The 20,722-nt window shown below is 41.7% G+C and overlaps 1 protein-coding gene across 1 annotated transcript; it reads left to right on the top strand.

Annotated features, from left to right (window-relative positions):
• Positions 1–863: 863 nt before the first annotated feature.
• ZBTB11 (zinc finger and BTB domain containing 11) lies at positions 864–19,380 on the top strand. Its single transcript, XM_074596271.1, has 11 exons — positions 864–1,689; positions 4,005–4,240; positions 4,911–5,142; positions 6,273–7,090; positions 9,496–9,675; positions 10,191–10,427; positions 10,805–10,949; positions 12,002–12,119; positions 13,919–14,077; positions 14,535–14,710; positions 16,095–19,380. Exons 1-11 carry the CDS (start codon positions 1,380–1,382, stop codon positions 16,619–16,621), a joined length of 3,138 nt encoding a protein of 1,045 aa, XP_074452372.1. The 5' UTR covers positions 864–1,379; the 3' UTR covers positions 16,622–19,380.
• Positions 19,381–20,722: the final 1,342 nt, after the last annotated feature.

Here is a 20,722-nt window from a genome sequence, read left to right as displayed (position 1 = left end):
AATTAAAAAATGCTTATACATAACTAGAATTTCCTGTGTTCTAACCTGTGCCTGTTGCCTATTACTCTGAGAAGAGTTTGCCTCCATCTCTGCATCCTCTGGTGGTGGTGGACAGCAGCAAGATCTCCACAAAGCCCTTCCTTTTTAAGGCTGAAAAAGCCCATCTCTCAGCCTTGCCTTGTCCCTCATGCTCTGGTCCCTGACCATCTTTGTGGCCTTCTGCCAGACGTGCTCCATCCAGCCAGTATCTTTGTACCTGGGGGGGCTCACAGTACCCCACATGCTGCCTTGCAAGCACTAAGCACAGGAGGAGGGTCACTGCTGGCTACGCTCCTGCCTGGGCATGGGTGTCCTGTGGCTCCCGCGTTTCGTGTCTCTGGCACGGCTGTGAAACAAAATCGGGTCAGAGCTTGGACAAGGAAACCCAGCAGCTGATGTTCAGAAGATTTTCTTCCTTTTGTCTTACAAACAAAAAAAGAGCACACTCAGTGCACGGAGACGTAGCCACCCTGCCTGTGGTGCTGCCCCTGACTGCTTTGCTGATGCTGCAACACGAAACCACACTGCCCGCTTTCTCGTAGCTCCGGCTCCCGAGGCAATTTTGAAGCGGAGGCTGCTCGTTTCGCAGCGAGGGCGACAGAAATCATTTACTGAGGGGCGTCCCCTTCCTCCCACCGCCGTGGCCATGCCCGCCCCCTTACAGGCTTTGCCCGGCTCTAAGATGGCCGCCCTCAGCCTTCCGCCCGGACTCTCTTTTGCCCGCTTTCAATATGGCGGCTTTGCTTCCCGCCCCCCACCCTGCTCCAACGAGCTGCGCCTTCCCCGAGCACGCGCCCCTCCCACGCGCGCGGGTTTCTGACCTCACTTCCTCTTGTGCAGCAGCCATTTTGTCTTTCCGTTGCTGCTGCTGCCCGAGCTTCTCCCTCCCACCCGCCGCCGCTGGCTGCGAAACTCCAGTTCCCCCCCGGGCCTGGCTCCCGCCGGACACGCCGCCCGCCCTCCCCCCCACTGGGCGAGGGGCCGGCGGAGGCCCCCCACCCTCCTTCCCCTCGGCAGCTCTTCCTTCCGCGGGGAGGCGCTTCCGCAGCCCCGCGGACCCCCCCGGCGAGGGCCGGGGCGCCTTTCCTTCCCCCCCATCCCCCCTTCCCCCACGGTCCCGCCGCATGTGACTGGCCCGGGCGGGCCCCGTCCCGTGTGGAGACGCTGCCCCGCAGCCGCCTCCACCCCCTGGGCGACAGCCTGACCCTCCGCCCGCGCCCCCCGGAGCGGCGTGCCCGGCACCCTGCCCTTGCCCGGCGGCAAGGGGAGAAGCCCGGCGTGAAGCCCGGGAGGCCTCCCCTTCATCCCATCCCCCCCGGTCCTCCTCCCCCTGCCCCGCCATGTCTAGCGAGGAGAGCTACCTGGCCATCCTGCGCTACCTGACCAACGAGCGGGAGCCCTACGCGCCGGGGACGGAGGGCAACGCCAAGCGGAAGATCCGCAAAGCCGCCGCCTGCTACGTGGTGCGCGGCGGCACCCTCTACTACCAGCGGCGGCAGCGGGACCAGCAGCGCTTCGCCGAGCTCGAGGTGGTGCTGCAGGCCGAGCGCCGCGCCCGCCTCATCCGCGCCGCCCACCTGGCGCCCGACGGCGCCCACCGCACCCGGCTGCAGACCTGGCAGGGGCTGTCCCAGAAGTACTGGTGGAGAGGTGAGCCGGAGGGGGGCAGGGAAAAGGGGGAGAAGGTCCCGGGCCCGGCCGGTCAGTGGGGGGAGAAGGCGGCTGGGGGAGCCGGGGTCGCGGCCCCCCGCCGTCAGGTTTCGTGAGGGGGGCGGCTGTGTCGCCTCCCGGGAGTGTCGCTTTTGCTGACTGACCGGTGCCTTTCAGCACGCCCGTCTCCAAGCGCGGGGTCTGGAGGCTGGTCGCTCCTTAAGGTGCCGAGTTACACCTCGGTCAGCAGATTGCCCGGTGGCTTCTTATTCAGAAGCATGACCGTCCCCATACAAGTGTTGCACGCAAGGTAGCGATTTCTCAATTTGTATGCTTTGTAAAAGGGCGATAACCCATCCCATGTGACCTACCCCAGCTGTGAACCTCCTAATGCCTTTTCCAGCGAGCATGTGGGCAGTGTTCACGTTTAAATAGTAGAGCTGCCGGTGATGGCTGGCAGTCTTCGCTGCACTCACTGTTACGTTTGTCTCTTTCTTCCATTGAGAAGCTGAAAAGACCAAACTAATTCTCAGCTGGGCGCTGAGTGATGTCATAGCTGTTAGAAATGCTAGTGTACGAACAGCAATCGTTCCCAATCGGAGCCTTCTTTTGGCTGAGCCAATGACTTGGTATCTGTGTTCCCTTTGGGTTTGGTGTTCTACTTTTTGTCCTACGTATGCATTAGATAAATATCCCGCTTTTCAATTGCCCGGGGCCCAGTTTCTGTTTGTACTGCTTCTCTTGTTCTGCTTGTTTGGTCGTCGGTCAGCACATCTGTCACTTCAGCTTTAGTTTTCCCTATCTTAATTTGGAGGCTTTTTGCTCTAGCTGCAGCCCATCCTTCCAGTCCAGATCTCATAGACTTGAAGATCTCTGATGTGGAAAAGGATTTGGTATCTCAAAGTTGATACATCCATTTTGGATGATGGTCGTCTTGTGTTTATCTGGGTTCTCATCGTCTGCCCAATGTTGGACTGTTCTAGCATCTACTGTCATCCTATGCTGGAAACTTCTGTAATGGACCTCAGTATATCTTCTGTTCATCAGAAGAGGGCATTCTGTATTCTGCATCTTTTGATCTTATCGGTTACCTTTATTTGCACAACCTATATTCTCTTATTTCTCTCACACTGAGCACACTAAAATTCACACTCTGCTTTCAGTTCAAGCATTTTGGTTTTTATCTGTGTCTCCTTGAAAACGCTGTTTTCCTCTGCTATTAAAATACTCTTTTGCTACTAGTGGGCAGCAGCTTTGACCCAGTCATATCCTGAGATGGATGCCAGTCTTTTGTGCCTGTCTGCTCTGTAACTGGGAAGCAATGGGCTGGAGTATGGCCCAGTGACCAGGAAGGGTGTTAGATATGTGATCTGAAAACCAGAGACCTTCTGTCCTGAGAACTAGCCCTCTTTTCGTGTGAAATCAAGGAAATGTAAAAATGTTTGAAATGGGACATGAATGTCTTGGGGCCTGAAAATGGGGCCTGAAGTCTGTGTTTTTCTGATCCTTACAGAGATATGTATGTAAGGATAGTGCTCTGAAAAGGTGTGAGCAGTGCAAGTCTAACTCTCAGACAAGTTTTTGAGCTGTACTAGCTTTTGAACTATAGAGACACAGCTGTCGTTATGTATGGTTTTATATTTTCCTAGTAAAGAAAATTAATTTGGGATGAAAGTCACACTGAAAATGCCTTGGTACCTAGAAGAGGATCCTGAGTTTAGGGACTGTGGGTTATCTGAAATGATTTAGTTACACTAGTTAAAGTACTGGTGGAAAATGGATTTCTCTTAATTCTGAAATCATAAGCCGTTGATTTAAATTGGTGTTAATAGTATATATCAAACATCATTGCATGTGACACAGTTGGTTCCAATTTTGAAAAAGCCCTTAGGTGAGCCTTCCGATTCTTGTCCCCTTCAGTAAGGACAAGCTGAGATTCACTAGCATGGGCTAAATGCAGGATCAGCTTGCAGCTTTTATTGTATTGGGATTCTTAGGGTGAATGTAAATAAATACAAATATTTTTTCTAGCCTTAAAAATCTTTCTAGGAGGGTCTGCTTGATATAGTCATGTTCCAAATGTACTATCTCAAATTAATGGTGGATGACAGCAGTGACATACAGTATCATACAATAGCATGAGAGAAGTGGAACTGGTAAAAAGAAGTCAGAGGAAGAAAGTGTAGGTGACTGACTAAATTTTTCTCTGTAAGTGTTTAATATTGTTTTGCTAATCACCTGCATACTTAGTTATGTGTTTAAGGTAAATGGAAAGAAGATTGGAAGACTAATTAAGCTCCATTAATTTTTCTTAGGTATTCTTAAGCAGGTTAAAGATTACATTAAAGAATGCAGCAAGTGCCAGGAAAAGCTAGATCGCTCTAGATCTCTGTCAGATCCTTCTGAAATGCTGGAGGAACTAGGACTGGATGCAAAATCTCATGAAGATAGTAATGAAACAGATGATGAATTGAGTAATACAGCATCAATCCCAGCTGCATCCCCAAAGCCTGTAAAGAAGAAGCCAATAGCAAAGCATGAGCTTGTATTTGTAAGTACCACTGTTAACATCTGAATGTATTTAAGATGTTTGTTAATGTGTTCTTAGTCACATGCTTATTTTCCATTGTTGTGATAATCTTGCAGTAATCAGATGACGTAAATTTTGCCAAAGATATTCAATGTGTGGAAAGGGGTTACTGGTATGTATGACATGAAATTAATTGTGGTATGTCATCTTTAGAAAATAAAATCACCCTAATTCCTATTTATGCATATAGGACCCAAGGGAAAATGAATGGCAAAAGTATAAGTAAAGCATCACATACAAGATTCTCACGGAATCTGTATCTGCTCCTTAATAAAGAATGCTATATTTATTTATAAAATTCTTGGTGATAACTGGGGGCTCATACGCATGTTAAGACACTTGAATCTAGAAACCGTTTCAGACTGTAGCATTGAAAAATACGGTCAAAGAACTGTTTGCATATCCATGTCTTCCCATTTTTCCAGTTGTCTGTTTTAACTGTGTTTGGAGGGAGGGTGAGACTTGGCGCATTTAAAGAAAGAAAACAATAGTAAAGTTAAGCTGTATATATTATATGTGCTTGAACTGATTGTACGGTTGCAGAAAATAATCCTTTTCTGTGTTTCAGTGTGAATGCTTAAAAAGGCACAGTCTAAATGTAATGAAGTTCTCATAATGTTGTTTATGACAGGTTGACAGTAAGGGCCTTGTGAAGCAGTCATCTTCCAAACATTGTCTGTCAGTCTTAAACCAACTGAATCAGCAGAGGCTTTCCAATCAGTTCTGTGATGTGACTCTGCTGATTGAAGGAGAGGAGTACAAAGCTCACAAATCTGTCTTGGCAGCCAACAGCGAGTACTTCCGAGAGCTCTTCATTGAAAAGGGAGCTGTCTCTAGTCATGAAGCTGTAGTGGATCTGTCAGGTGAATTGTTGTGGGTTTCAAAGCTAGAAATCATAATATCCTAAGTAAGGTGTACAGTATTTGATTCGGTCTCTTTTGAGTGTTCAAGACAACCAAATATTTTATCTTGCCTTTTTCTCTCTTTTAATCTAAAAGTATTTTGTGTGGATTTTAATGCTAAAGTGATCGCTCTGGTTTTGTGTAATCTGATCTTCCATATTGAATGGACTATGGGATTTCATCTTAAAGTTTCTGAGAAGCTTTGGATTGATTTTTACCTTCCTTAGTCCTGTTTTCTCCTTGTATTAGTCACAAACATTAAAAAAGGGAACATAATCAAATGCTTGAATACATCAAGAGGGGATGTTGACTAGCTTCTCAGACAGCTGTTTTTCTGATCAAATACCAAATTGTTTCTTATGCCTGTGAAACAGTATTAGACACGTTTCTGCTTATTTCTCAAGCCTTCTGGTACCTTAAAGATAGGAGATGATCCTAAAATAAATGTCCTAAAAATAGCTTTGTAGTGATGAAGAATATTGTACAGAACATATGCCTACTGCGTTGCTTTGTCACTAGTTTCTTAACTCTGTCTGTCTCTAGACATGCCTGAAGATTTCTTTTATGATGGTCCAGAAGGTCCCCCAAATTAAATGTGATTTGTGATTTACAGAACTGTGGAAAATTATACCAAATGCTTATTTTTAAGCATTTCTAGATATATATGCACATACCTTTTATTTTTTTCACTAGCCATTTTCTTATGTTTCTGCCACATGAATTGTTATTTAAGTCCTGACTGCTTTCTGGATGTAGCAGATTTGGAAAGACTTTGGTTAAATTAGGGTTAATCTGCTTCAAAAATATTGTGGCTTTCCTAGCATCTTGAAACATTTTTACTATGAAAATACGTCGTTTCTACTTACTTATTGGAAAAGTTGTCTGAGCTTACTTCCATGTAGAAAATACACAAGGAATAAATGTGTAAATGACAATTCAGTCCCAGTGGAGGGGCCTCAGTGTTACTTGCAAGTGTGTTTTGCTCTAAATTTCAGACTTAACCATATCAAAGGTGAACTATTGTATGGGATATTTTGGTGTAATTCGGGGTCATCAGTGTTTGATCTAATATCTTGTTTTATTCCTGGTAGGGTTCTGCAAGTCCAGTTTCCTGCCTCTATTGGAATTTGCTTATACTTCAGAATTAACTTTTGACTTCTGTAGTATGGCAGAAGTGGCCATGCTTGCCCGGCATCTCTTCATGTCAGAGGTCCTCGAAATCTGTGAAAACGTGCACAAACAGATGGAAGAGAAACAAATTACAGTGTACCAAAAGGGGGATATTCAAACAGTAGAGTCAACACAAAATTTAGCAGAGCAGACTGAAGTTGAGATGCAGCCCCTGGATGGTGCTGAGCAACCAACTGAGCTTGCAGCCAGTGAAGTGCCAGTAGCTGTGAATGGAGGTCCTTCCTCTGCTGGGACAGAGGAAGCAGCAGCACCCCAGCCTGACCTCCAGCCCCCAGAGCCTGCAGAGGCCGCCCCGGATGATCTTTCAAAACCTGTGGAGCAGTGTGAAACAACTGAAAATTACGTCAATACGCAGCTGCTGGAGAGCATTTCAAATAGCACGGTGTCTGTCGTAGAAGCTGAGCCATTGGCTGTGGAAGCCATGGACACACAGAGTCACACAGAAGTTGAGGCAGATCAAAATGACAATGCTAAAGCAAATGTGGACGCTGCTTCTGAAGACTCCTCAGAAACACTCCAGCAGAAACGTGGCAAGCAAAGTAAAGAACAGAGCGTTTCAGATTCACAACCTGAAAACCTAGCTTCCAGCCAAGATGACACTTACAAAAGCAAGCTTCGCCAGCGTTCTGTTAGTGAAGGGGGATATATCAGATTGCATAAAGGAATTGAAAAAAAACTGCAAAATAGAAAGACAAATCCTAAATCTGCAATACAGCAGGTATTCTATATGTCTTTAGGCCTGTTGTCAGTAATTGTCCAGTGTTTGGAGACCAATCTGAAAAGACCGTTTCCCAATTCCAAGCGCTGTCTGGCAAATACTTTTCTTTTTTGAGTGATTAACGTTAATGCAAACCAAAGTAACTTCTAAGATGTGGCAGTTGTGCAAAACAAAAAACAACACCGGCGTCAAAATTCCTTCTGTATTGAAGATCTTTAGAATGCTCAGTGACCCTAGCCCAGCTTGAGTTTCTCCTCACAGCTTCTTATGGTTGGACGGAAAGGGTATCTTCTCCCTAAAATTATTAATGATGTGGGAATTTAATTCTTAACTAGCTTGTGTGTATGTCAGTCATAAACAAATGTACTTATCTATTAGAGAAGTGAGACCCTACATTTGTTAACACTTCAAAACAGAGCATTGGGGATGAAAAATTTGGCATCCTACGTAGATCTTAAGACATAGTCATGAGTCACAGTAATGCAGTCCTGCTACCTTCGGATTGGGGTCAGTTAAAAAACAAAAGGTTCAAAGAGCACCGGTATTAAAAACTCAAGCGCTTAAACATATTACATGTTTAGTAATTGAACTAGGTGTTTCAATTATTATTTTTTCCTAATGAAATGGTCTTCTTACTCTTTTCCCCATCAGGAGCCTTTTCTCTTTTAGTGCCTGTGGACAGCTGACGTTCGCGTCACTAAGCATTGATACATTTTGTTTTTGTGATAGAGTACACCTTGCCATACTCATTCCACATTGGCTAAATCTTACGAAGAACTGTTAATTTCCAGAGGTGTTTTGTGAGATATTTATGTACTAGAGCCACCAGTCCCACAGGCAGGGAGATAATTTGTTATGATTGCAACAGCCTTGTAGATAGAAATTGTAGCATTGGTCTCCTTTTATAGATGGACAAGTTAAAGCCCAGATGTCAAAACTAGAACAATCAAAATATTTAAGCAACTCATTTATGATGGTTGGAGGATGACAAGTTTTTGTTCTCTTTTGGGAAGGAGAATATCTGCCTTCAGGAACAGTTCCTGTTAACTTACTTTGCAGTTTTTAAATCTGGCCCCCTGATAGATGAGGTCTAGACAGCAGCCACCTATGGAAAACAGAAATTGGTTTAGATGATTGCTCAGAACTGGGTTCAGGAATAGGTTTCTGCTTCCCGAACTGATTTCATAGCTTTTAGCATTTTTGTCTCATGCATCCCTGAGCCCCCTTTCCCCAAAGCGCTGGATCTTTTATAAGCCCTGGGAAGGAGACACTCCTTCTGGAGTTCGCAGTTTTGGTGCTGGAAGAATAAGATGAAAGAGAGTTTGCAGGAAAAATGCTGTTGACTTTTGAATTACCGTAGTTGCAGTAGTTGCATGGAGATGTTGGGGATGAAGCATGCTTTGTAGGAATTGATTATTTTCCAAGCTTTTACTAATTATCTACTGAAGAAAATTATTTTTGTGGCTTCACAATGTAGCCAAGTTTGCATAAGTTTGAAGAGCAACAGAAAAATTTAAAAAAATTAAAATGTTGTCCCTGTGTTGACATTTGGTTTGGTTTTGAGAGGAATGGATGGGCTAGCATGTTTTCAAAAACTGTTAGATACCTCACTTGTTGAGAGAACAGGAGGAGAAGAAATGGGGATGCATTGTACTTTTTTCCCTTATTCTCAGAAACCTGAAGGGGAGATACCTGATAAAGGAAACTGCAGCCTGATCGCTTACAATTTGGCTTTTAAAGAACTTCACAGCAAGTTTCTACAAAGCAAAACGAGATTATCAGCTCCAGGGAGCAGTGCCGGTACAGCCTAACAAAAACCCACTGGTGCCTAACAAAAAAAACCCACTAGTAAATATGGAATGCTCTTAACTGGAAAGAACTGCTTAAATACTGCAAATTTTTTTACAGGTTATTAATAACTCAGTTTTTGCTGGCTGGTAAAAATTAATTGGGACACTTTTTTTTTTAATCTGATGACTTGTGGTAAAGCAAATGTAAATCCTGAAAAGGGAGATTGGAGTTTTGGATGGGTTGGAAACATCTGATGGAAATTGTAAGTGGCAGTACTTTGTGGTTCCTCTGTAACTATGTCTTAGCTCTCTTTTAGGCAGTTACTTAGGGCCGAATAGTTAGTTGTCTCTCAACTGGTAAGTCATTGTCTGCCTACAGTTATAATCAGTTTATGGTTTTAAAATGACCAGTTTTTCACCCACCACGAGATCTGTAGTTTTGCAGTGAACTTGAAAGGGGGTAACTTTCTAGCAACTAAGTAAACTGAACAAAATTAGGTGGTATTATAGTAACACACAAAAACATCCGCTTTTAGTACTAACTTGCAGAAGAAATATAAAATACAAAATACAGTGTAGTAAATTTCATTTAAGGGTTATATTTTTTCAACTTAGGTTGCCATGAAGCTCGTACAAAGAGGGAAAAAAATGAAACAGCCCAAAAGAGATACCACAGAAAATAACGAAGTAGAGGCTCAGCACAAATGCACTGAGTGTGGAATGGTGTTCCAGCGGCGCTATGCACTTATAATGCACACACTGAAACATGAAAGATCTAAAGATTATAAATGCCCGGTAAGTTGGATTTTTCTTCTGTGTGTTTGTAAACCTCCCTCTTTATGAAGATTCATTCAGTAATGACATCAGTAACTGTTTTTCTTGCCTCTGTTCATACAAATATTTATTTCTCCTTACGGATTTCAGAGGCGGCTGCAACCCTGATCTGGATGGGGTGGGGTGGAAGATGGTGCCAGCCACATGGCCTGACGGCACCCTGTGACGTGGGAGTGCACTTGCTGATCATGACAGTGCTGGTGTGGGCTTTACTTTTAACCTTACTAGTAAATTTGTAACCGTGTTTAGATTACCCTGGGAAGTTAACCTCATTGGGAGATGATTGGTGGTTCTGTCAGTAGCTATAAAATTCAAAATTTACAACTATTAATTAACCTGAGATGAAATGCCTACTGGAGGTAGGTTATAGACATAGCTAATCATATTACTATAGTTTAAACCTTTGTTTACCTTTTTTTGTGAAATAATTTTGGAGTATTAAATGCAAAGTAAAGTTGCAATATTTTCTTTTCCAGTTGTGTAAAAAAGAATTCCAGTATGGTGCCTCCCTGCGAGCCCATCTTGTCCGGCACACTCGGAAGACCGAAGTGAACACTGCAGCTGCTAGTGGAGAAGAGACAGGCGTGCCTTCGGTGAAAGGGAGAACTAAAAGGGAATTTATATGTGATATATGTGGGAGAACTCTACCTAAGCTCTATTCTCTCAGAATACATATGCTCAAACATACAGGTGTGAAACCTCATGCATGCAAGGTAAAGAGAAAGTCCTTTTATTCTGTTATCAAATCAGTAAATTGTCTCGATATTTTAGTATTGACACTCTGTCCTGAAATTTAGGTCATTTCAGAATGGGGAAAACTACTGTAACATTCCTGATGAAAAGTCTTGTACTCCAAGACTGAGAAAACTAGAATGAAATTGAATCATAAAAGTTCATATTCCTATATCTAGAAGAATGTCTTCCCTTGAGTATTCTGTTTTAACAGACCAGTTCAGCCACTGGTGCGAAATCACGGGCTCGGCCGTCCTGGTTCCTAAGAAATACAGGAGGTTTTGTTGTGTTTGAAGTTAAACACCTATTATATAATGAGTTTAATTTATTCTGTTTACTGGATATTAAATTTTTTTAGGTTTGTGGAAAGACCTTTACGTATAAGCATGGATTAAAAATGCACTTAGCTCTCCATGAAGTACAGAAACAGTTCAAGTGTGACTTGTGTGAGAAGTCTTTTGTCACAAAAAGAAGTCTTCAGGAACACATGAGCATTCATACGGGTGAGTGATGAGAAAGAGGGTCCTTTTACTTTGTTTGGCTATTGTATGCTGCTGAGCTTCAACATTGCCCTACAGCGTCAAAGGAACTGTTTAAAAAAATAAATAGTAGTTTCTTCTTTTTCTTCATCTGGTCAGGCAGCTGAGATAGAGACTTACCTTTTACCTTATTTTCTGGGCTTATTTTACCATAGCTTAATGTTGTTATGCAGCTGTTCTGTACAAGAACAGGGACTCATGGTTGGTTTGTTCTATGTTTTTATGTACTTATTTACGCCTGTTATCATGTTAATTCAACAAAGATAGGCAACTGGCAGGAATGTTCTGTAGCACTTGCACTTCTAGCCTATCCTTCCAGAGGAAAACATGCTAAGTCTCTGAGAATCTCCATATGTGTTTTACAAGACTTGCTCTACTAATACTGAAATTTTATGAAATTTTATAAAATCTCGTGATCTTAGTATGTGAAAGAGGACAACATAATAATTTACAAGTGGAGTTTTAAAATTGAAATGTGTAGAAACTGTTTCTTGTTTCCTGAGTTGGGCAGAATGGAAAGTAAGAGACTGTTTTTGTTAAGACAGTTTTTGTTTCAGAAAGTAAGGAATTTATATTGAATTGGAGGAGAAAACTTTTATTTTAAGGTGTTGTTCCACAAATTCAAGATGTAAGTAATCCGTAAGCCATGCTGCATTGCTGGAGAAGTTACATATTATATGAACACAGGCAATTGTGGGGCTTTTTTCACAGAAGTGGGCAATTTTTTAGGCTGTTCATATTTCATGACTAGTTTGTAGGTGCGATGTTGTACCTGTGTTTAAAAACTTGCAATAAAGTAATTTAGAGTTGCTACTCCCCCCTCTCTGTATTATTACGTTGGCACATCCAAGTACACTTAAAAATTCCATCTGTGTGTAATTAAAACAACTTCTCTTTGTAGTACTGCTCTGATTACTTAAGACGAATTATATGAGAAGAAAAAAAAGCTCTCTCACAAAGCACGCCAGAGATATGGAGGCCTGGCTTTGTAACATGTTTTGTTTTATTTTTGCCAGGAGAATCCAAGTATCTTTGCTCCATCTGTGGAAAATCTTTCCACAGGGCATCAGGACTCAGTAAACACATAAAGAAACACCAGCCAAAGCCTGAAGTTCGTGGATATCAGTGTACTCAGTAAGTTGGTCGGGGTTAGCTTTTTTGGTGGGCTTTTTTTTCTTAACATTAATGATCCTAGTAATTTTAAAAATTAAAAGCAGCTCCCTGTTGTGTAAAACTGTTCACTGGCCTGGAATAAGACTTTTAATACATAAGAGTAAAAAACGTATTTTTGTTAATACATGCATTGGAGAGCCAAAGCTTGGTTTTTAACTGTTACCTAGCTCTAACTTCATACAGTTGTTTTCTAATTAGTGTGTTTGCACTTGTAGCCATAATCAGTAGCTATGTGGATTTAAAGCTCCCTTGTAGGACAGATAGAAGAGTGGTAACCTTGTGAGAGGTGAAGGGCCTTCAGCCTGTTCTTGCCCTCTTCTACCGTGATAGTTGATTTCAGTTTAACTTGAAAATTTCCTTTACAGTGTAATGTGCTTATGTGCACTGCAATACACACTGTGTTTAGCAAACAGCTCTGCAGGAACATCATAAATCAAGACTCACTGACTATTGTAGTTAACTTAATTGTAAAACTTATGTGACCACTTAAACATCTTTGCGTTATGGACTTCAGTTTAGCAGAAACTCTGTAACTGGAAAGACCGTGTCTCCTAGTGCATTAGCAAAACATGGATACTTTTTCCATGATCAAGCAGAATACAGGAGAACCTTTCAAGTGTGCTGCAAAAGCACAAATGACGCTTAATTTCCAAGCGGTCAATTAGGTCTCTGGAAGACTCTCTCAGGTATTAAGAGGGGTTGTACAGTTTATGTGATTGCCTGTATGCAACTCACCCTTTGAATGAAAGCTTTAATTTAAAGTATTGTTTACAGTATCTTTGGTAGTGCTGCGGCGTGCTAGTGAAAACAGTATTTTCTAACTGCTGAAAACTCACTTTAATTCTGTCAGCAATGTTTTTATTTAGTGTTTTGTATTGCTAAAAATATCAATCTTAAAAATACAAAGAAAAGAGCTAATGGAGTCCACAACAGGGACAAAACTGTTTGAAACATACTAGGGAAGGCAATTTTGCTTTTGAAGGAGAAATATATTTAAAAAATAATTTCATTTTTTTTACTCAAGGCAGTATAGTCATGGATGCAAAAAAATCACCTTGACAGGGAAGATATTTTGATTCCCTAACTCCTTCAAAACAGACACAGTCCTTGTTTGTTCTATGGTGAAGATCTCTACTAAAAATATAATTCATGTTGTCACAAACGGTTTAGAGAGTTTCACTAAGCAATAACCAGACTTCCATTTCTAGTTCGGTGGCTTGGTATGTAAATATCCCTGCCAGGCTTGAGTTTGAGCTTCTGGCTCAGTTGAACAAAGTTTAACATGACTTCCTTTCCTAAAATGTTTGTGGAAGACTTCCAGTGAAGTATTTGATAAAATTGTAGTAGCGCGTGACAGTGTCAGAGGGCGGCAGTCACTTGAGGTTTTTACTTCTCAATAATTAATCCTCTCTGAGGGAAGAAACTCTCCTCATAAGTTCATATGGTATAATACAAATTTATGATGTCTTCCAGTCAGTTTGCCTTTGATTATTCCCCATAAAAATAACAGAAAGAATACAGTTACCCATAACAGACAAAAGTGTTTCAGAGGTCCTCAAGTTATATTCCAGACTTTCATATAAGCTGCTGTTCATAAAAGCTGTTCCTTTTAATTTTCCCTGGTTTGGAAAGGGATTTTGCTTTATGTAGATATTGATGACACGATAGGTGTTGTCTTCAGCCGTCATTAACCAGTGCCTTTGAAATCAGGGTCACCAGGATTTTTCTTATATGGGATGCTAAAACCATTGCTGTTACAGGTGCGAAAAGAGTTTCTATGAAGCTCGAGATCTTCGGCAGCATATGAATAAACATTTAGGCGTGAAGCCATTTCAGTGCCAGTTCTGTGGAAAATGTTACAGTTGGAAGAAAGACTGGTATTCTCATGTGAAGTCTCATTCTGTCACAGACCCTTATAGGTAAGAGGAAATTCATTTAACAGAAATGTAGTAATCAATATGAGGTTATACAGATCCACAGACAGCCAACAAGGAACTGCTGGGTCCATTGTTAAAGTAACAATTGATTGATGTTGCCTGGGGCCTTGAGTACTTGAGAACGGATGTTTGACTTCAAATAGTGTGGTCCAACTGTTGACCTACTGCCACAATCCTGATAAATATAATTGATGAAGTTAGAAATGCTTTGTATGTGATCTCGCTTCTCTAGGGTGGTAAGTGGAAGCTTTGGGGCTATGACTAAGAGAAAACATAGCTCAGTCCAAACATATTATTTCTAATTATGGAACTACTTGTCATACAAGACAGTATTCCCATTAAACTCTGCCTACTATAATTAAAGTGCATTTTGGTTTTAAAAACATATCATAAGGATAGAATAATGCTTTCAATAGATTTCTCACTTAACACATTTTAGGTGTAACATATGTGGTAAAGAATTTTATGAGAAAGCTTTGTACAGAAGACACGTAAAGAAAGCCACACATGGTAAAAAAGGAAGGGCAAAACAAAATCTTGAACGAGTTTGTGAGCATTGCGGAAGAAAATTCACACAACTCCGGGAATATAGGAGACACATGAACAATCATGAAGGTATGTAGAAAACAAGTAGTCGTGACTTCCCTCAACTCCTAGAAAAATTATAGAGAAAGGGATATTTGTTTCTTTGAGTCTGCGTATGTCCTGTGTTGCAAGACGCATAGAAGTCCTTACAGATTCTCCAGTTAGTTTTATGCTAGTCCTGGTTTGTCAGCTTGCTTCCAGTGATTCCTAGAAGTGGCTGTTGGGATCTTCCTAAAACTGCCGTCACACACAGGGACAGTAACAACTTGTCCTTCTTGGAATTTTAACAGAAGAGGAACTTTTTTAGAAGTGATTAAAAATGTGCATCTGGCAAAGAATCGGATGTAGTAAAACGTTCTCCAGTTTGAAAGGTGCAGATGGTTAACAGAATATTCTTCAAACAGGAGAGAGATTGTTCTGAATTTAGAAAAAAAAAAAAAAAGACCACCGCTGGAAATTGGTCAACTTCTTGATTTATAACAAGCAGTAAACTATACGAAGTTTGGGTAAAATAGGAAAACATTTTCTAATTTAAAAAAAAAAAGTACGTGGATTTTTACTTTAGGTGTGAAGCATGGTACTGATTTTGGAGTATTTGGTTGTTCCAGCTACGTTGGAAGTCTATATATACTCCTATCTTGGGGCAAAACACGCTTCTTTGAAGTATGTCTCCTTTTAAAGATCTGTTATGAATAAACCTAAGAGCTGTCTAACTACTGAAATAGAGATTTTGTGTTTGTTTCTAAACAGAGAAAGTGTCCTGTAATAGGTACCTAGCCTAAATCTGCAGTAGCTGCAAAACCCAGTATTGCCATAGTGTTTGTCGCCACCCACACGCCCCATTAGATACTACAGACCACAGAACTCAGCCGTTGTAAGGGAGAATAAGATTATACAAACATCAGGTGCAGTATTTGAACATATATGGTGTGGAGGAGGAGGGAAAAAACTGTAGATGGTGTTATAAGCTAACTAGACTAAGTGCTGATTTGATGAGACGTATAGTAACATTTACAGAAACGAAGTGGACTAGGAATGTAAGTGACAAATTATATTAAGTGAAACATGGTTTCAGAAAGGCATCACCGGCAAAAAATAATTAAATTCTATTAAGTGGTATGTACTTAAAATAGGGGAGAAACGGCATTAAAAGAAATTTAGAAAAGAAAAAATTTTTAAAAGGAAAATGTTAGGTTGGGCAGAGCACTTGGGGAAAATCTTACCGTTGAATGTATTATGCTTGCATTATATTGTAGTGCAGAAATGGCAAGCAAGCTCTCCTCCTTACATAGAAAAAGTTGCAGTGTTTCTTTTGTTCTTTTATACTGCTGTCCTCCCTGTCACTTCTCATCATCGCTCATGCATATTTATGCGTGCTGATGGTCATCTTTCCGTCCTTTCCCTTTGAGAACAGGTGTGAAGCCATTTGAATGTCTAACTTGCGGAGTGGCCTGGGCCGATGCACGTTCATTGAAGCGTCACGTGAGGACGCATACTGGAGAACGGCCGTACGTCTGTCCAGTGTGCAACGAAGCTTACATAGATGCCCGGACACTACGGAAGCACATGACCAAGTTTCATAGGGACTATGTACCCTGCAAAATTATGCTGGAAAAGGATACTCTTCAGTTTCATAACCAGGGGACACAGGTGGAGCACGCCATCAGCATTTTAGCAGCAGACGTACAGGAACAAGAAACCGAGATTAGTGTTGGTGGTGGTGAGATTGAGACCGTGGTCGTGACAGGAGAGACGATTGAAGCCATCGAAGCAGTTGCGGCTACTGAGGAATGTACATCAGTCTCTACTCTTTCCGACCAAAGCATCATGCAGGTGGTAAATTACGTATTGGCGCAACAGCAAGGACAGAAAATGGCTGAAGTGACGCAGGCCATTGAAACTGTAGAAGTAGAAGTGGCCCACGTTACAAAGACAGACTGAATATAATAGATGAGAGAGCAAGAAGGGTGAAGTCTTACGATCTCTGAGAGCTAAGTATTTAACTGGGTCTCTGAGGCTTACAGTGATGCCTGTTTTCAAACAGTTAATCCCCAGAACTGAACGTCGTGGTGATGAAATACTGCACCATGTCTTACAGGGAAAAAGTTAAGGTGCCTCAGTGTAGGCCAAGGCTTTGAAGGCTAAGATTTCTGCACTGGCCATAACTAAAAAAGTTGGAATAATAATGTTTTCTGTGTCATGGAGTAAGTATCATGCTGTAACTTTTAAAAAACAAAAAACAATGGAAAGAGGCTGCACTAGAAACTAGAAATGCACTACGATTGGTAGCATTTTTTTTACTTTTGTTTTTGTGTGCATTTCATCAAGTTTGTGAGTGAATTACCTGCATTGGATTCTGTCTGTTTTACTCCCCAAGACACAGGGGATGGTAGAATGCTTCATGCAGCGTGCACTTCATGCGACACGCAGAAAATCTGAGGCTTTTTTTTTTTTTTTGGGTAGGTGCACTATTGACAGTTAGTGAATCTCAGTTTTGAAGAACTTATTTAAATTCCAGGTCAGTGGGCGGCATGTCCAAGGTTCAGAAAAAGGCTGTAAAATGTTTTACGGACAATGGGCAAGGGTCCACTGAAGTCTGAGGAAGTGGTTCTCTGGGACGGATGGTGACTTTAAGTTGACCAGAGGACAGCCCAGTGCAGGGAGACTTGCTTGGAGAAGTGAACTGCTTTTTATTTGTAAGCGAGGAGCTTGCACTTCAGCTTCTGTGCGCAGCCGTGCTTCTTGTAATGTTGGGTTGCGTAAAGGAAGCTATCATCGCCTGCGTTGTTGCACGTAGCCAAAGAAGGCAAGCTAATGATGGATGTTTCTAATTTTGCATTACATTTGATGTAGGAACTCTCAAATGAAAAAAGTGTAATGGCACACTTCTTTGGGAATATAAACATACAGAAGTTGTCCAGCTAGTTACGATCTGATCTTGTCTTGTATCGTGTTGAAAGGAGGAGCCCTGCTAATTCCCAAATGGGACACATGGCAATATCAGGATAGCAAATTATGAAAATCTTAGTACGAGGTAAAAACTAATTTTTTTTTCCTTAAAATACCAGAGTCTCCAGAAGACCTTATTATTGCTGCTGTAAGAAAATACTTCTAGGGCAAGCTAATTCCTGGTGTTCCACCACATAGATGGAAAAATTCTTACTAGGTTTTCCTGCGAGTAAGCTTGAATCACAGCCATGCGTGGCCCAAGTTTAAATGTCTCTGATTCAATACCACAAACAGTGCACATCTTAATCTGTACAAGGTGTGGGTTCTTTCATCGTTGGGTTTTTTTTAAGCCAGAAACGTGTCTGTCAAGGTAACTGAACGTGCTACGCACAGGAACAATCAGAACTGTGTTCTTTAAACTGTTCTAAGTCTATAGTGTTATCAAACGTTTCCCAACTTTGCAGTAGCAGGACAGCCAAGGAGCCAGAAGCCTGTAATATGACAGGGTAAAACTTCATAAATAAAGCTACGTTCATACAACTCTGTGCTACCGTGAAAGGGATCCCCTGAACAAAATTTAAGCAAAATTTGTGACAAAGTAACCACCTCATTGGAATTAGTATTTCTACCTTTCATCTTATTTAACTATTTGAGTGTCTGTCTACTAAGCTACAGAATGGACTGTTCTTTTTATACTTTGCAAGCATGTAGATAAGCAGCCGTTGAAAATTTTTTAAGCGATACGTAGTTTGAGTTTCCTGCCTTGGATCCAAATTAAGCTGTAGATGACTATTTCAAAGGTCAGGGTCTTCCTGCGGAGAAGTGATGTAGTTATTTATACATCCTGCAGTCCTTTACAATTGTATTCTTTTCTAATTACCAAATGGAGTAAAACGAAAATGAATAATTTAAAAAAAAATAAAAAATACTGCTAGCTGTAACTCTTGAATTTTTGTATGGTCAAGAATCTGGAGATAGCCATCCTGATGGAAAAAGATTTAAAAGAGCACTAGGTAAACTTTAAAATTTACTTCAATGTTTGTATCTTAAAAATAACTATGTATTACTAAAGTGAGGAAACGTTCAAGGAAAAATAGCTGTAAATAGTGCTAGAACGTTATTTGTATATTTAGTGTGTTACCTTACAAAAAGACTATTACCAGCACCTCAGTTTAATCTTTGGTGCATTTATTTATTTTCCCAACCTATGGAAAGGACCGGAGTGAATCTGATTTTTGGAGCCTTGTTACCCACTGTAAAAATGCTTTAACTGACTTGATGGCCTGCCATTTAAAAACAAAAACAACCAAACAAAAAAAATCACAAAAGGTTGTTTCCTAAACAAGACTCAGCCAGGAACATCAAAGCTGAATGCTGTGTCACCCCTTCCCTAACGCACTGTGCCTTACCTTTGCAGAAGGGCATGAGGTAAGTAGGGAGTGTCGCGCTGAGCTTTGCTGTTCCCGCACGCGTGAAAGTTGCCTTACGCTTCTCTTCAGATTTCAGCTCTTAATTTAAGGTGTTCACTACCCTTCTGCAATCTGTTGGAAGTCAGACTGCAAATACGCAATTGATATTATTTAATTTGATTATTTTTTTTTTAAATAGAGTTCATAAGAATTATAAAGTATTCCTAGTGAATTCTTGTACATAATGAATTTGATCTGTACATTCTGCTGTTTTTATTTAGTGCTAGATGTATAAAGTTACGGGTTATTTCTGTCATTAAATAAACTGAGCTTTGCCATGAATTACTCTTTCAAGCAACTTTTCTTTTTCAGGGGAAAAAAAAAGCATTGCAGAATTATTTATTCGTCTTCGGTATTTCACCTTCCATCTAGAGATAGACGTCTGATCTGAATAGCTCTAGTAACACCTTTTTTGCTTCAGGCTCAAAAAATTAACTTGTATGAGGGAAGGAAACCCCCTGCCCTCCTAAATTGTGTCGCAGTATGGCTGTACAAGAGCACGGCGTTAACAAAACGCAGTGTAAGTTTATACTGGAATCACTTTGGCACCTGCTCAGCCCCTGCTACCCAGCTGGAACCCTTGTAGTTTGTCTTGGATGTCATTTCTCTTGCCTTGGGTTTCTGTACACCCAGAAGGGAGCATCACACAGCACCTCTGTCTCAGCGCCCCTGCTCTGGGACGAATACTTGAGCAGGGGCTGTGGCTTGGAAGTTGTCCTGTGGTGGCTGAAGAATGAGCTGTAGAGCTGCCTCTACAGGAACGGATGGGGGCCTGCGCCCCTCCATGTGCTGTTAGAGCAACTTCAAGGTAAGGTCAGCGTTGGAGAAAGGCTGATTTCCCTCTTGTGGTTCATCCTGATTCCTAGGGGAAATGCTAGGAGATTTTTAGCGCATTAGCTCTTCTGTGAGCCCATACAGGTAACGAAGCTGAGTGGGAAGTACATAATTAAACAGAAACAGGCTTTTTAAAAGGCTGAGTGCTGAAGGAGTAATGTGGCCTACTGTTCAACAGATGCTATTCAAGAGGGATGCAACTACAGGTGAACAACAGCAAAGTGCTGTGTGGATATGATATTTTCCCCCACTTTGTTTCTGCTGGAGCTACAACCATGTCATTCCTGGCTGTTAAAGGAAGAGCTGTGAATTTCTACAGCACTGGAACGGTGTATACAGAGAATCACAGCATGGTAAGGGTTGGAAGGGACCTCTGGAGATCATCTAGTCCAACCCCCCTGCCAGAGCAGGGTCACGTAGAGCAGGTTGCACAGGAACACATCCAGCTGGGTTTTGAATGTCTCCAGAGTTGGAGACTCCACCACCTCCCTGGGCAGCCTGTTCCAGTGCTCTGTCACCCTCAAAGTAAAGAAGTTCCTCCTCATGTTTAGGTGGAACTTCCTATGCTCAGGTTTGTGCCCATTGCCACTTGTCCTGTCGCTGGGCACCACTGAAAAGAGCCTGGCCCCATCCTCCTGACACCCACCCTTTAAGTATTTATAAGTGTTGATAAGATCCCCCCTCAGTTTTCTCTTCTCCAGGCTAAACAGACCCAAATCCCTCAGCCTTTCTTCATCGGAGAGGTGTTCCAGTCCCCTCATCACCTTTGTAGCCCTTTGCTGCACCCTCT

The sequence above is a fragment of the Larus michahellis genome, chromosome 1 (genome assembly GCF_964199755.1).
Source record: "Larus michahellis chromosome 1, bLarMic1.1, whole genome shotgun sequence".
NCBI lineage: Eukaryota > Metazoa > Chordata > Aves > Charadriiformes > Laridae > Larus > Larus michahellis.
Note: the sequence above shows the minus strand (reverse complement) of the source record. Positions and strands in the feature narration are given on the sequence as shown.

Excerpts from the sequence above, each read along its gene's own strand:
- ZBTB11 (XM_074596271.1), top strand. The coding sequence starts at position 1,380 with ATGTCTAGCGAGGAGAGCTACCTGGCCATCCTGCGCTACCTGACCAAC. Across the intron at positions 1,690-4,004 it reads CCAGAAGTACTGGTGGAGAG|GTATTCTTAAGCAGGTTAAA; the intron begins GTGAGCCGGAGG and ends AATTTTTCTTAG. Across the intron at positions 4,241-4,910 it reads CAAAGCATGAGCTTGTATTT|GTTGACAGTAAGGGCCTTGT; the intron begins GTAAGTACCACT and ends TGTTTATGACAG.